Genomic DNA, 15,359 nt, shown 5'->3' with positions numbered 1-15,359 from the left:
ATTCACATAATCAGACCTGCACAAAACAATATGCAATGCATATCTAAACAATCAGACTTGTAAGTAAGATTATATTTAATCCAAATTATCCAATAAGACTTCCACGTATTGAAGTACAAAATATAAATTGAATGTTGTTATATATTAATAACAATCCAACCAAAATAATTCATATAGGCAAAGAAAGTGAATATTTATAAAACCTAAAAATCATGAAACACAATAATAAGTGTAGAAAAGTATGTGTTCATAAAACTAAAAGCTAATAATCTAAATAATCATCATCTTCATTTTCTTCTTCTTGTAATCATCATCAATAGCCTGTAAAGAAAATAGCAACAACACTCTATACAAAAGAACACAAGTTGAAACACCAATTTCTACTCCAATAATTGATCCCAGAACACATGCACAAACAAAAACCTAAATTTCCACAAATACAAGAAAGGATAACAGTAGTAGTACTATGTTGGGTGATTTCGGCAAGTGCACCGAATCGCTTCAAGTAATAAACCATGGTAAGACCAGGTATCATTTTTCCAAGAAACTCGTAATACTATAGAATTGTGGGATTAACAACTCATCTAGACTCAATAGAACAACATTCATTTACAAGCATGTGCAAAGAGATAAATTCACAAATATACAATGGTTGGACTTTGGTCATTAAAGGCACTTAGATATGGACAAGACTAGAAATGGTATGAAATGACATTGCTAAGGTTAGTTTTCACCTATTTCACTCTTGTGCCTACTCAATTTCATCTCTTCTCCATCAATTTACTAAAGTCAATCCACAAGAACACTCTAGCCCTAATCCCTTAGGTGGAAAAGCCTAGTTTTCCCTATTAAACTCCAATTTCTTGGAAAATCTAACAAGCAAACCCGCATTAAAGAGCTAGGATCTTAAGACAACATGTGAATCATCTTCCATCCCTACAATCAATGACCACAAGGACTCTTGTTTCAGTTCAAGGTTCCATCTTACGTCCCCATAATCCATGAAACCCCAAATTCAAGTCATGAACATTCCTATTACATGCAAGCTTTAAGATTGGAAACAAGAATACTAGAAATTGATAGAAAAGACATATATATAATCAAATCAATCATCCATTACACAAGAATTCATAGGCTACAACAATCCCTAACAAGATGAATTTGGTTCTCAACTTCCATGGAAAACCCTAAAGCTTACAAAATGGAAGATGGAAGAAGAAGGAGACCCAATGGAAGAGAAGGAGATGTTCCCACAAGCTCCTCACGGCCTTCATGAGCTCCAGCAATGAAATTGCGCCTCTAAAGAACCAAAGACCCAAAGTCTTTTGCGTTTCTGAGTTAAATAGACAAATCTGCCATGTCAGCAAAAAATGGCGCTCCAACCCCTTGTGTGAGGGGCGCCCTAGTGCATGACAATCATGATGCAATGGCGCTCAAGCGCCCTTGAGCCAGGAGGCCCCCAGCTAGGTTCAGCCAGGGGGCTTTTTTGCAGATTTGTTTGCTTTTGTGGCTGGTTTAGTTCTCTACATTGTTGGAGATTCTTCCAAGCATATTATTAGCTACAAAATAAAGGGATTATAGATGAAATTACATCAAAGTAGTCCAAAACACAATTATTCATAAAACTATGATAAAAAAGAGGATTAAGCAAGTTACAAGCTAGAAAAGAGTTGATTTTGCTACTAAATTCATGCTCAGAGAATTGTAAGAATTAGCATTATCATACTACTTTCTTTCCAAGGATGGGAAGATCGATTTCTCAATCTCCATGAGCTTTCTGAAGATTTTGGAATAGGAAAGAAGTGGAGTCGATGTGGATGCCTCCGTTGGCTCCCATGCAAGACCCGTTCAGAGAGTATCCACGCTTGAGAGGGTCTGATGTTGACAACGATAACCTCGAAGGCCAAGTCAGACTCTTTGATGCAAAAGGGTTCAACATGTTTTTATGTTGTGTGTCGCCACCTCATCTGCAAAGCGACATCATGTCGAGCCAAATTGGGAGCGGAGAAAAAAAAGATGAGCTTGTGAGTTAGTTTCTTAGTTCAGTTGAGTTGAAAGATAAACTATATTGACCATGATCAAAGTTTAAAAGAGTTAACTTGAACTTCAAAACAAATCCATCTAAACGGGAAATCCAATAAATCTCATAAAATCTTTCGTTAGATTTTAAGATTCGATTAAAAAAAATCTTTCATCAAATTTTGAAATTTAATGAACCAAAAAAATGGAATTAAGATTTTATAAATTGTAAAAAATAATTTCAGTTTTTAGAAAAAGAATTGAAGTTACAAGTGAAATGATAAAAGGTGTAGAATGAAATAGCCAATCTCGAAAATCAAGTTGAATCTCTCCTGTCGAACAATATAATTTAAAAATAAAGCTTTATCTTATGAAATTAATTTATTTTATCAAAAAAAAAAATAAATTCAAAATATTTCGTTAACTTTATCTAAACAAAGTATTTAATAAAAAATAAATTATTTAATAAAAAAATTAATTATAAGTAATTCAAATGCCTTATATTTTATTTTCTTGAAATTATTAAAACTCTATCAAAAACAAGGTTAAGTTATGATAAAAAGGTAAAATAATTCTAAAAAATTATATTAATTTAATATTAATTACTTCACAAATTAATAGCAACAAGCATTAGATATACTAAAGCACACTTGTGAAAGTTAAAAGAAGACAACCAATAAAATAAGTCAACAAGAACATATTCTCCCTGAGTATGACCTTTAAGGTAAATAAGGATATCAAACACAACACAAAACTATTTCTTCTAGAATATTTTGTTTCTCAAGCAATTATTATACTATAAATATATGTTAAATGCAAGAGCAACAGTGATGTCCCCTTTTTTTAACACAATAATTCGATTAAACACATTGTTGAATCACCAAAAACAAAGACAAATTCGATAATATGGCTAAAACCATTCATATTTCAGAAGCAAACAACAAAACCGAAAAAAAGTAAGAAAATAAAGTTAAGAATTTAAGTTTCATTAGAAAATATAAACAAACCATTTTTATAGAGAATATTATTAAATGAGATGTTTTAATTTGATGAAACACAGAATTTTAAATGGATTAAAAAGACTGGATTTGAGCGATTTTAATTAAAAATAAAAAAAAACGATATATTAAGATAGCAAAAAAAAATGTTCAAGTCAAATTATCTTAATCTATTCAAATTGAATTTTAATAAAAATATCTGAAAAATCACTAAAAATTTAAACTTATAGTTTTAATAGATTAAAATCATAAAACAATAAATTTCGACGCTCAAATTCATTCGGGTTTAGTGGGGTTAACCTTGTTTTCTTCTTAATGGGCTTTTATCCAATAATTCGACGGGGAAATTTCTTTCTGCATCCCATAAAATCTCCAATTTCCAAAGTACTTCTCATTAAAAATATAATAAAATCTGCACTCAATCATCTTCAATGTAACAAACATTTTCACCCCTCTCCATCCATCATTCATCTTCCTTTACACACCTCCATATCCACCTTTCCACCACACAAAAATCAATGACAGCATAACAAAGAGAAGAAAAACACAGACCTTTCACGGAGAACATTAGGAGGTAGAGAGAACTAGAGGGAAGGGAAAATGATTAGGTTATCTAATTTGGGATTTTTAACGAGGGTAAAATTGAATTATTAGATTTTTTAAGGGGTTTCAAGAAGAAAAAAGGGAGATGCAGGAAAAAATGCCCGTTTGCAAGAAGGTCTACTACATAGAGGGTGACAAACTCAATACACCTAATAAATTTTATTTTAAATTAATTATAATGAATTAATCAGACAGAAGATACTTATTAATTCATTTTCTTCTATAAAAAATTTGATATATTTAAAATTCATAAACAGTTTTTAGTAGATGGGAAATCATCCATAAATATAATATCTTAAAAAATAAATTTTAAAAATTTTGCAAACAAATTTTAAAAAATATTTATGAAACCTTAACGAAAAGGTTTCAAACTGTTTATAAACCATGAACCAAACCATAATTGAAGTACAGAAAATTACACCAATCTATCAAACAATCTAAAGGAATTTACAATGATTCATTGACAATGTGAGAAAACAAAAACTAATCAAACATTTTCATCGGAGGCAACTGATACTATAGACCTATTAGATCTTCCAGAAGGTTCTTTCTCCAAATCCAAATATTTAGTAACTAAAGTCTTTTCACAAATATCTACTACATCCCCTGAATGAGTAGCTAAAGCCTTTCCTGAAACGTCTTTCTCCATAGAATGAGCGATCAAAGCTTTTACAATCTGACGAAATTTCCTTCTGTATGTTGGCAGCTTTGATACTCCTCTTATCATTCCAATCATCCTGATTCAACATTGCACACTCATCACTCAAAGTCATTAACAACTTAATCAAAATATATTCTCATCATGTATAGTAAGATTTGTTATTTTTATCTTCATAGAGTGAAAAGACACCATCAACAACATTTTACTCATTGATCACTAACCTTCTGGAAATTCCCTCCATTTGGGCAGCTTTAAGAGCATCAGGTGTCATTACACCACCGTTATCCCAAGCCTCCTGGCGTTGCTTGTTGACCCCAAAGAGAACTACTTTTTCCAAGTATCTCACTTCAGCTTCCTCCAATTTGATTACCCTTATCTGTTCCTTCAGAACCATCACAGGATTGAAGAACCAGTCCAGCAACTTGTCCTTTGGCCTGTTTAAATAGGTAATCTCAAAGTCCTCAAGCAGCAAAACACCACTTGAATTGGCTTTGATGGAGAAGATAAGTGCTTGTAGGAGTGAATAACAAGGCAAGCCAACACCAACTACGGAAGCTTCATTTATATTCTTGCCCCTCATCCATTCACAGAGGTCAGCACCTGTAAGTACATTATCATCCAATAATTCCTTGCCTCTCATCTCACAGTACTTCATCATATTTCCCCAAATCTGTATATTATGATTTAAAAACAACATTAGAGGTTGTTTCTAGATCAAATAATAATAATAATAAAAAAAAAGTGGTAGCACACTCTATAGTTACTTAAATTTATTGAAAACTCCAAAATCATTACAGACATTTGTTACAAGAGGCTCACAAAATTTTGCGATTTCTAATAAATTTTTAAACATTAACAAAGATTGTGTCAAGTAATGAAATGACAACAGAAGCATAACGAGATCAGGAATATGATTTTATAAAGGAAATTGTCAACTAAAGCCTTTGGGATAACAAGTTTTCCTTTAGACATCCGATTGTTCAAATAAAGAATATGCACTTTCTATAAACAATTCCATTTGATAGCTATTCTGTAAAGTGCATGGTCATTAAGTTATTGAATACAGAAATCAACCAAATGCCAACTTCGTAAGTTATTTATAATACCAGTACAGAAAAATCAGTGGAAATAGAAGCCGGATATCAAAATCATTGACACAAATAAAAAAATATAGTAGTTGCATCACCTTGATAATTAAACCAGAACAAAAATTCTGAATCATGACTTGCTCAGATGATGATATTTGATACCTTGTTTTCTATTTTGCTGTTTATAATTATTATAAAATCATTTAACAAGGTTTCTTCATTACCCCTAACATGCGCCAAAGAGCCTATTCATTTCTTGGTTTGACTTTGGCAGGCAGCATCAATGCAGCTAATTTGTAATCTAAGCATAATAACATTTTGATCCAAACTTACAGTTTCTATATAAAGTGGCATGGCTGGAGAGTCTATTTGCCAATGTTTTAAACTAATCTAATCAACATTAGATGAAAAACTACTTACCTGCACCATTTTCACCTCTTGAATGGTCTCTCTAACAGATCTTGAAGGAGCTAAGTTTGGCATAAACATTGCAGGCGGGTCCATCGAAGTATTTAATCTGCTTCCACCCACACTGGATCCTCTCACAGAAAACTCCGATGATTGAGAGGCTTTTCTCTTTCGGTATTGGGGCCTGGCTGCAAGCAAATTGAATGCTGATGTTAACGGATTAAATGGCAGATAGTAAAGAAGACTAATTGGGAAAATGTGTACTTTGGTAGGAATGTCCCCTCCCGTAGATAGAGCCAATCATTTGTATATTCGTCAAATTCAGCAACCATAGCAATCATATAGGCTAAACCTCTACGGAAAGATCTTTCCTACACCCACAGGAAGGTTAAAAGGTGAGATAAAAGCAAAGATTCAGCAAAGGAAACAGGGAATGAAGAACAAAAAAAGTGATCAAACCTGACATACTATAGCAGCTGCATAAATTCCAAAAAAAATGCTTGATATAATAGCCAATAATATGCTGGCAAGGACAACTAGTGGCCACACAAATATTGTCAAACCAGCAATGGGGACACAGACTGTTTCAAGGAATGGACCCTCTCTGCTAATCAAATCATGCAAAAGTCTGAACCAGCCCTTGAACAGCATGTAGGGGCTCTTTACTATAGCAATTGCAGTGAAAAGAGGAATCTCCACAACTAGCCCCAGTATCCCAACAATGACACATCCAGGAACATGAATTAACCTATAAAACAAGTTTCAATGGTGATAAAGAGTACTCCTTTAATTAAATATTTTGCAGACAGAAATTGCAAGTCAAAGCATTCAATCAATAAAAAGAACATATATGAAAATGAAAGACTTTGAGATAAAGAGGACATATATATGAAAGACTTTTTTTGTATTACTGTTATTCAATAAAAAAACCACTCTAACTCGTATCAGTCTATAAATCTTTTACAATACTTACATCAAAATTAAATTTATGACCTTTACCTTAGCCTCTGACGCTCATCTGAGGTAGGTGATTCACGTAGTTCCTTTAAGAAACTTGGGTATGAATGGTAACACATATCTGCAAAATCCCTAACCACCGTGGAACTGCCTTTGATAGTTCCATACGTTCCATCCTGAGTTCAATGAGAATCCACAAATGAACTAATAAAATTTAACAAACAATCTTGATTAGTGCAAGAACATATCAGAAACTCACCACAATACAGTGAGAAAATTTCTTGGACTCGTTATCATGTCTGAAGGCCTCAAAAGTTGAAACCCAAGGGGTAAAGAAACCATACCCCACTCCAACAAGAACGCTTCCCGCTATGCCTAGACCCAACCACAAGCAAAACAAGGCAGGCAAAGCAATCAAAATGGCGACTTTCAAGGCTGCATCAAACATCTGAACCCTACAAAGACAAACAAATCATCCTCGTTCATCATATGAAATAGAATTGCTGATTGAAATTCTTCAAAGCAAAAAAGGAAGCTGTAGAAATTATTTTACTTAAAAAGGGTGTAAACAGTCCAAGCCACATGTGAAGGAAACAGCGCCAAAATCACCCCAACGTTGCCTAAAATAAGAACCAGACAAGCAATAGGACCCACGACTATGCCTGCAGAATTTACAGAAAAACTCAATAACCCACCATCCAAATTCACCTCAGATTTCACAACATGAGAATAAATCAGAAAAAAGAAAAGAAAAAACCAAATCTTTTTAGAAGTCAACATTCAATCATGAACCACAAAGTGTGAAAAAAATGTAAAAGAAAAAAGAATACCTTTTAAAGCACCGAGAAAGAAAGCATAGAAGAACACAAAGACCACGTAAGAAGCTTTCATCCAAGCTTCCATAAAGCTTTGAAAATCCATGTTAGGAAAGGATCAGTTCAGGATCAGGAATACGTTTGCAAAAGAGGGAAGTTGAAAGTTGTAACCGAAATTGGAACGAGGCTTTGAAGGCATACAAAGAAAATGAATTGGCAAGTCATGGGAAATGAGGCGAGTTAGTTCAGTCAAAAACGAAATTGTATTAAAGGGCAAAATAGACTTGCGTTGCAAGAAGATGACAAAACTGAAAACTCAGCCAAGAACCAAATCATTTGTTCAAAATGTTTGCAACCAAAAAGTAATATAAGCACGGAAAAGCGAGGACAAATCAGAGGCGGCTGATGACCATGAATTATATACATAGTTTATGTTTCTGGAACTAATTTATACAAATAACAATAAGTGTCCAACTTTTCTTACTTTTTTGTAAACTATTATATTTTCCAGTAATTATTTAATGGTGTGTAACAGTTTTACTCGCAATTAATTTTCGTTTATTTTATTAACAAGACAATATATTAGAATTGCAGTCCAATTCATTGAATCAACTGGCAACGGAGGAACTAAAACACAACTAGTAAAAGCTTGTTATGTTGTGATGGTTGCAGTGCTTGCATATTGCAAGAAATGGCGTCTTTCATTATGGATATGTTGTTACTTTTTTCAAGAATTACCAAAACAAAAAGAAAAAAAAAATAAGATTTAATATTTCGGTAAGTCTGTGTCTTCGTCCAGAATCTTAAATAGGTTTCTTTCTTTTTTGGCATCTCAATTGAGTCCTTATTTTTGTAAAATTGAATTAAATAGAGGTTTGCCGTCAAATTATTTTTGTAAAATTGAATCAAATAGAGGTTTGCTGTCAAATTGAAAAAACGTCATTAAGGAGGATGTTACGTGGTATGCTGACACTATACATGTGTAAGGGAAGTTAGCATGCTGACGTGGCATGCTGACACCCTAGTGGTCGGTCACTCGGTCTGGTGGTTGACCACTCAGTTTGGTGGTCGGCCTTGTATTTGGCAACTCAATCTGGTGGTCGGTCACTCAGTCTGGTGATCAGCCTGATGGTCAGTCACTCGATCTAATGGTTGGTCGGCCTGGTGGGTGGTCGGCCTGATAGTGCCAATTCAATGAAGATTTATGAGAATTGGTATATGAGAAACCAATTCAATGAAGATTTATGACTTGTTATAGTAGTAACATATGACTTGTTTAGTATCGTACGATCTCTTGGCACCACCAGGCCAACCACCAGGCCGAGTGACCGACCACCAGACCGAGTGTCTGACCATTAGGCCGACCACCAGATTGAGTGGTCAACCACCAGACGGAGTGACCGACCACCAGGGTGTTAGCATGTCACGTTAGCATGCCAACTTCCCTTACACATGTATACTATGAGCATGTCACGTAACACCCTCCTTAACAGCGTCTTTTCAATTTGACGACAAGCCTCTATTCGATTCAATTTGTACAAAAATAAGGACTCAATTGAGACGCCGAAAAAGAAAGGGACTTATTTGAGATTCTGGACGAAAATAAGGACCTACCGAAACATTAAACCAAAAAATAAACATTATCGAAAGCCAAAATCTGATAGAAATGTCAAAAATTCAAAGGTAAAAGTATGGTTAGTAACATTTATTAACGAAAATTTATATTTGTCAATAATTATCGAAGAAAAATTTATCAGTAACTAAAAGAAAAATCGTTAATAATGATTAAAGAAAATTTTGTTTGATAAATACCAATCTTTTCAAGCTTAACCAATTCGATAGTTTCACCAGTCAACAACTTGGTCAATAAAAAAATGACAATAACTTGAGAGTGAAATTTATGGCTGAAAATCCTCTTCACCTCTTTTCCAAAATCATGGACAAAGTATTGTAGGCATTCACGCTTTAAATTGATGATAAATGTAGTTGGAGATCGTTGATGGTGAGTTTGCATTTAATGAGCATGGGCCTGGGAGAGAAGTTTTAGAAAGTCAAAGACATTAATGGTGAACTAGACATTGTAGGCTTTGATGTCGAGAGAGAATTGCTCGAACTTAGAGATGGTGTATTCATTCTCATCAAGGAAGATGGCGCATCGCTGGTGATTGAGTGCAACCAAAGCAGGGACTCATGGAGGAGCCCGAGCTTCAAATGTTGAGCTTCAAGTGTTGACCATCAAACTCTGAGCTTTAAATGCCGAGCTTTACACACAAGCTTCAAACACCAAATTTTAAATGTTGAGCTTTACAAATCGAGATTCAAATGTTGAGCTTCAGACCCTAAGTTTCAAACTTCAAACGTCGAGTTTCAAACCAAGAATGCGATAGCAGCGACGTGGTGGATATTTGCTGAAGAAAGAAATCACCTTGTGGAGGTTTTTCGATCGCATCATGGAGGTGTTAATGGCAAAAGTGAGATGCAGCGTTGGAGGAGATGAGATCCATGAAGACGAAGAAGTTCACATTGAGAAAGAAGAGGTAAAATGAGCGTTCACAACAAAGGCGACTTCATTTGAGTGAGGAAGGTGTGGTCACAAGCGAAGAGTTTTTGTTTGTTATTGAACATGGTCACAAACCTCGTTTGAGTGACAACATCTCGCAAAGGATGAGGATGAGGAGGCAACATCTGATTTAGGGATTGAAATTTTATTTAAGCAGAGATCTGAGCAAAAATGAAGATGAAAGGTTTTATGTACCTAACACGAAAATATGGATGGAGACTTTGTTGCTCTATTTACCGATGCATTTAATTGACAAATTATTTTGTCGATAACACATATTTTATTTGTCGACAAATTTTGTTGACACAAAATCCATCAATAAATGAAATATATATTACTGACAATTTTTTTCATTGATAACAAGTTTGTTGATAATTCAAAATTCAAAATTAATCAATAATTTCAAAAAATTTTATAATGAGAGAGAAGAAATATGTATACATAATAGATTTACACCAATAAAATTCAAAATAGATTTTGTGATAAAATCAAATAACATTAGCAAGTTCTTATAGGTTTGATCGCCTAAAAGAAACATGATAACACAAAATAGACTAAATTTCATAACTCTTCAAGTGAAAGAATATAAAAAGAAAAGTTCCATAATAAAGAGATTTTATTTTGGTACTTCCTTTCTTGTTATAAAAGGAGCACAATATTTTCTTAGTTATACATATCAAAATTACTTCCATTTTTTTTTTGCAATTGTTTTTCCTATTTTCAAGAAAAAGTGTATGGTTTTTTCTTCGGTAGAAAGAAAGGTATTGTAATTTTAATTGCTTTAGTAAAATATATTATTATTTATTATTTTTTTGGTTCTTTTTTTCAACTTTTATTTTAATTTGAGTTCTTAAGTTGTTACTATGCTACCTAAAACTAATAGAAAAGTAAGGTTTGTCTTAAAGTTTATAAACTTTTTGTCTTAAAAGTTTTTGACTTAAAAAAGTGTATATTGTTATAGAACGTTGTTACAAAATAAAAGTCATTACTAAGATATTTGTATTTAAATATTTTTTTTCTTGAGATAGAAATGTTTCAACATATAAAAGACACTCACACTTTGAAAAAGATTTTTAAAATTTTAAGTTGTAAGTTTTCCATTAAATTGAGATTGAGATGAGTAATATAAATAATATAAAAATAGAACATATTTATTATCTTTTAAGATTTTATATAAAACATATCGTTGTCAAAATTTTCCTACTAGAACAATCTAATCCTGTAACAAACATATCGTTGTCAAATTTTTATAGATTTTTCTAAACATGATTGGTAGAAATATAATTTTTCAGATATTTTTTAAAAAGTACTAAGGAAAAATGTTTAAATATTTTTATTTATATAGTAACTGTATTTTACAAAAACGCAAAATAATCTCAGCTTTAAACATCTTCGTTTCATTTTTTTTTTCAAAAATAAAACATTAGCTTTGTGAAGATAGTCAACGTCAAACATAGTTACATATCGTCAGGGCTTAACTAATACTAATATTAAAATGCCTTATTTAACGGATGGTTTCACTTAATAATGGTTTGTCGGCTTAAGTTTGGGGATTCCATCTTTGTTTGAATTTTTCTTCTTTTATTGGATTACATGTGTCTTTAATTTTTTGGAGTCTCATATTCCAAAAAATGCAATTTAATTAGTTGAAAAAATACCCACAAATTTCAAACTTAATGAAAGTCAATTTTAATATAATATATATTTAAGAAAGGAAAATTAAAAAAATATATGACTCAGAATAAATTTCAAACCATATATTTAGAGAGGGTGATGGAAAATATATTACAATTTTACAAACATTTTTTCTTCGACCTCTATTACTTTAGGCATGATGAGACGTGCTTAAAGATGTAATCACGTTACAATCTATAAAATAATAATAATTCGGAAGATATAACTTTTGTGGTTTTTTGTCCTTTTACAACAATAATTCATATGCATAATTCAAGGTATGCAAAATGGGTCAAAGTCGTCAGAGTGTATTAGTTCTGTAACATCGTCATTTTTTTTTAATTATATTATCGACGGAAACTACTTTATGACCTTATCTTGTTGACCTTTTATTAAATGAAGTAATTAAAAAGGCTCACCACCAACTTAATTAATGATTAATTTAGTTTAAAAAATTAAATTAATTATTAAGGAGACGAAGAATATATTGATATCTAGACCAATTTAACTCTACATACACATTACATTGTAGTTGGTGAAGGTTAAGCATCACACATAACAATAAAATGAACAAATAAATGAAAACTATTTCTTATTATGGTTCTTTTTCGGGTTAAAAGGTTTATAGTTAAGTAAATTTTAAGGATTTGAATTTTAATAATTTTAATAATTTTATCTATTTTATTGTTTTTTACTTCCCACTGTCTTTTGACTTTTTATTTTTTTATTGTCTATTTTCAGTTTCTTTCATGATTATTAATCAATAATATAAATAAACGAAAGACTAATGGAGAATTTTTTTTTAAATGATGAAAAAAATTCAAAATTTGAAATATAACAATGACTAGAAACTTATTTTATTTTTAAACGATCAACGTCTAACTCAAGAGGGGGGAAAATGTATGACTGTGTATAAGTGTGTGGATAGCACATTTTTGTGAAAAACTCTCGATAGAATAATATAGAATGTATGTTACTAAAGCATGCATTAGAAAGTTTTCTATTTGATTCATGCTTCGTGAATCTACATGACAAGTTGGTGTTCTTCAATATTCATAAAATGATGAACTCAAGCAACTAATGAACCTTAAAGGCAGTCTTACGGTGCGCATCTAATGACAATTAAGAATTATTTAAATATGAAATATTTGAAAATTTCAATAAAGTACATAAAATTATATTATATAATGCTATTGCCCAAAAGTTTTTCCGCACCCCTTATTTGTAAAGGAATATATTTAATTTCAAGACACATAATTGATGCTCCAAAGGTTTAGAAAGCCACCCAAAAATATTTTAATATCTTTAACTTAAGCTTAAATATTGTTGAGAGACTGATGCTTTCGTTAGGGTTTAGTTTTCATGTGTTTCTTTGATGGTTATTTTTAATTTTTTATAAAAACACAATTCAATTAAACGGTTCAACAAAATTGCAACACCTTAAGTAAGGTAAGCATGAATTAGATTTTTCAAAATCTAATATAGATTCAATCAAATAGATTGGATTTATAACTCATGACAACGAAGAGTGAGGAGCAAGTTCTTGTGCTGGTTCAAAAGTATTAAATATTTTAGCTCTATGATCCACTTATATTATATTCAGACGTATAACTTGGGATTGCACGAGTCAAAGACGATTTGGTTCGCATAATTAACATTGACTTAAATTTCTAAAATTCAATCGTATTAGTTTAAAATATTGTATGATTTTTCTAAGCAATTTATTCATTTATGTTTCTTTTCGAGTCCATCTAAAAATAACTTACTCATTCGCATTCCATCAATCTAAAAGTAGTTCCATTATTCCTGTTTCTTTCCTTATTTGAGTTCAGATTAAAACCATTTTTATTTTCATTAGACTTATAGTTAAAAATTAAAAATTATAAAATCATGAATACAATTTATTTTAAGAAATGGACTTAAATAAATTAATATTTTTACTAATTTAATTAAATAAAATAAAGTTATCAAAATCTTCATGTAGATCATTGGTTGACCTTTTAAACCAACTAACCAAACATTATGTGGGGCAAGTCAGTCCATATTGTCATCTCTAAATTTTAACCAAATTAACTATATTTGAACTCTTTTTGAATCCAATTTAAATTGGATTAAATAAAGATTAAGTATACTTTGTCAATTAGATTAAATCTTATGAAATCGATCTAATAAACTTGATTAGTAAGTTTATTAGACATGGGTCAAGGTGACTCAACTCGACCTATTAACTTGAGTATAGTCTCATCTCAGCATAAGCCACAACTGACTTGAGTCAATATTGACCTAATCGACTTATCTTGACTTGAGTTTGTGCCATCTCGTCTCTACCTTTGACATGGACCTACTCATCTTAACTTTTGGTTGAGTCCAACTCGTCTTAATCTTTGGCTCAGGTTGAGTCTTGTTGACCTTCAGTTTGAATCGACTCAACTTAACATTTAATCTGAGTCAATTCCACTTGATTTTTCGGACTAGACCAACTCAGCATGACCTTTGAACATGGTGAGTCTTTTCGACATTTAACCTAAACTAACTCAATTTAACTTTTGACTTAGACAGACTCAATTTGGACCAACTTAGCTTGATCTTAAATCTAAACTAAATTAATTCAACTTTGTTCTCAATCACCTTGTTAAACTTAAACCTATCTTAATTTTGACATAAAAAAAATCAATCTAAATTTGATTCCTAGATTGATTTAAAATGAAAAAAAATTAAATAAAAAGTTATTTAAATAGTCTTAAACTAATATGATTTTTAACTATTATAAATTGAAATTCACAATGTTTCAATTTTCCAAAGGAATAAAATAAAAAGAAGGAACAAATGGAAGTAAATATACTTATAAAATGAGGAGGAACTTTAACATACTAGGTTTTTTTTTTTTATATTTAGACCTTCCTAGCTTGTAATTATACCTCCCTTACTATTTTATATTGTTATCTCTAAAAAGGTCATTTTTATTTAAAAGTAATATGAGTTTTATCTTTTAAACCATTATTACATCCTATATCTTCACCATTCATTATGTCATATTTTTGCAACATTCCTTCATATCTTTTAAACTATCTTTTTTATTAATATTCCATTCAGACAACTCTAGCCCCTTTATATGTGATGGGTGCACATGTCATGAAATTGTGTTCTTAATTAGCCAGAAAGTATTTCGGGAATCATGTTACTTTTCTAAATATCATTCTAGAAAGTACTTTTAGTAATATTTAAAATATTCATATTTAAAAATATCATAACAACGTTCTATTTTGTATATTTTTTATATGTTTATTTTATATTTTAATATTATCATTTTACTATTTGGATTTCAAGCTATTTTTTTACTTTAAAATTATTTTAGATTTTTATATCAATTTGCATTCACTTTCTTTTATATATTTTATACTGGTAATATTTATATTTTTTATGTGTGTTAGCTGTTTTATATTTGTTAGAAATATTATATATATATGTATAATATTAGATGAATGAACTAATACAATCCCTAAATATTTTGAGCATGGAATGCTAAGGAGGTAGTTAGACAGGTGTTAATTATGTCTCTGATCTCATATTTCATAT

General features: G+C 31.2%; 1 protein-coding gene across 3 annotated transcripts; it reads right to left on the bottom strand.

The window, feature by feature from the left end:
* Window positions 1–4,020: 4,020 nt before the first annotated feature.
* LOC108322092 (uncharacterized membrane protein At3g27390) lies at window positions 4,021–7,920 on the bottom strand. 3 transcript variants are annotated; one of them, XM_017554069.2, is made up of 9 exons: window positions 7,565–7,920; window positions 7,288–7,396; window positions 6,994–7,189; window positions 6,777–6,910; window positions 6,246–6,525; window positions 6,042–6,148; window positions 5,790–5,961; window positions 4,503–4,951; window positions 4,021–4,357 (listed from the first exon to the last, which is right to left on the bottom strand). In XM_017554069.2, the coding sequence occupies exons 1-9, from the start codon at window positions 7,653–7,655 to the stop codon at window positions 4,108–4,110; spliced, it is 1,788 nt and encodes a 595-aa protein (XP_017409558.1). In that variant the 5' UTR covers window positions 7,656–7,920; the 3' UTR covers window positions 4,021–4,107. The 3 variants fall into 3 exon arrangements, with proteins under 3 accessions (XP_017409558.1, XP_017409557.1, XP_052732165.1); XM_017554068.2 differs by having other exon boundaries at window positions 6,237–6,525; window positions 7,565–7,918; XM_052876205.1 differs by lacking the exon at window positions 7,288–7,396 and having other exon boundaries at window positions 6,237–6,525; window positions 7,565–7,918.
* Window positions 7,921–15,359: the final 7,439 nt, after the last annotated feature.

This window comes from Vigna angularis, chromosome 1 (assembly GCF_016808095.1).
Source record: "Vigna angularis cultivar LongXiaoDou No.4 chromosome 1, ASM1680809v1, whole genome shotgun sequence".
NCBI lineage: Eukaryota > Viridiplantae > Streptophyta > Magnoliopsida > Fabales > Fabaceae > Vigna > Vigna angularis.
Note: the sequence above shows the minus strand (reverse complement) of the source record. Positions and strands in the feature narration are given on the sequence as shown.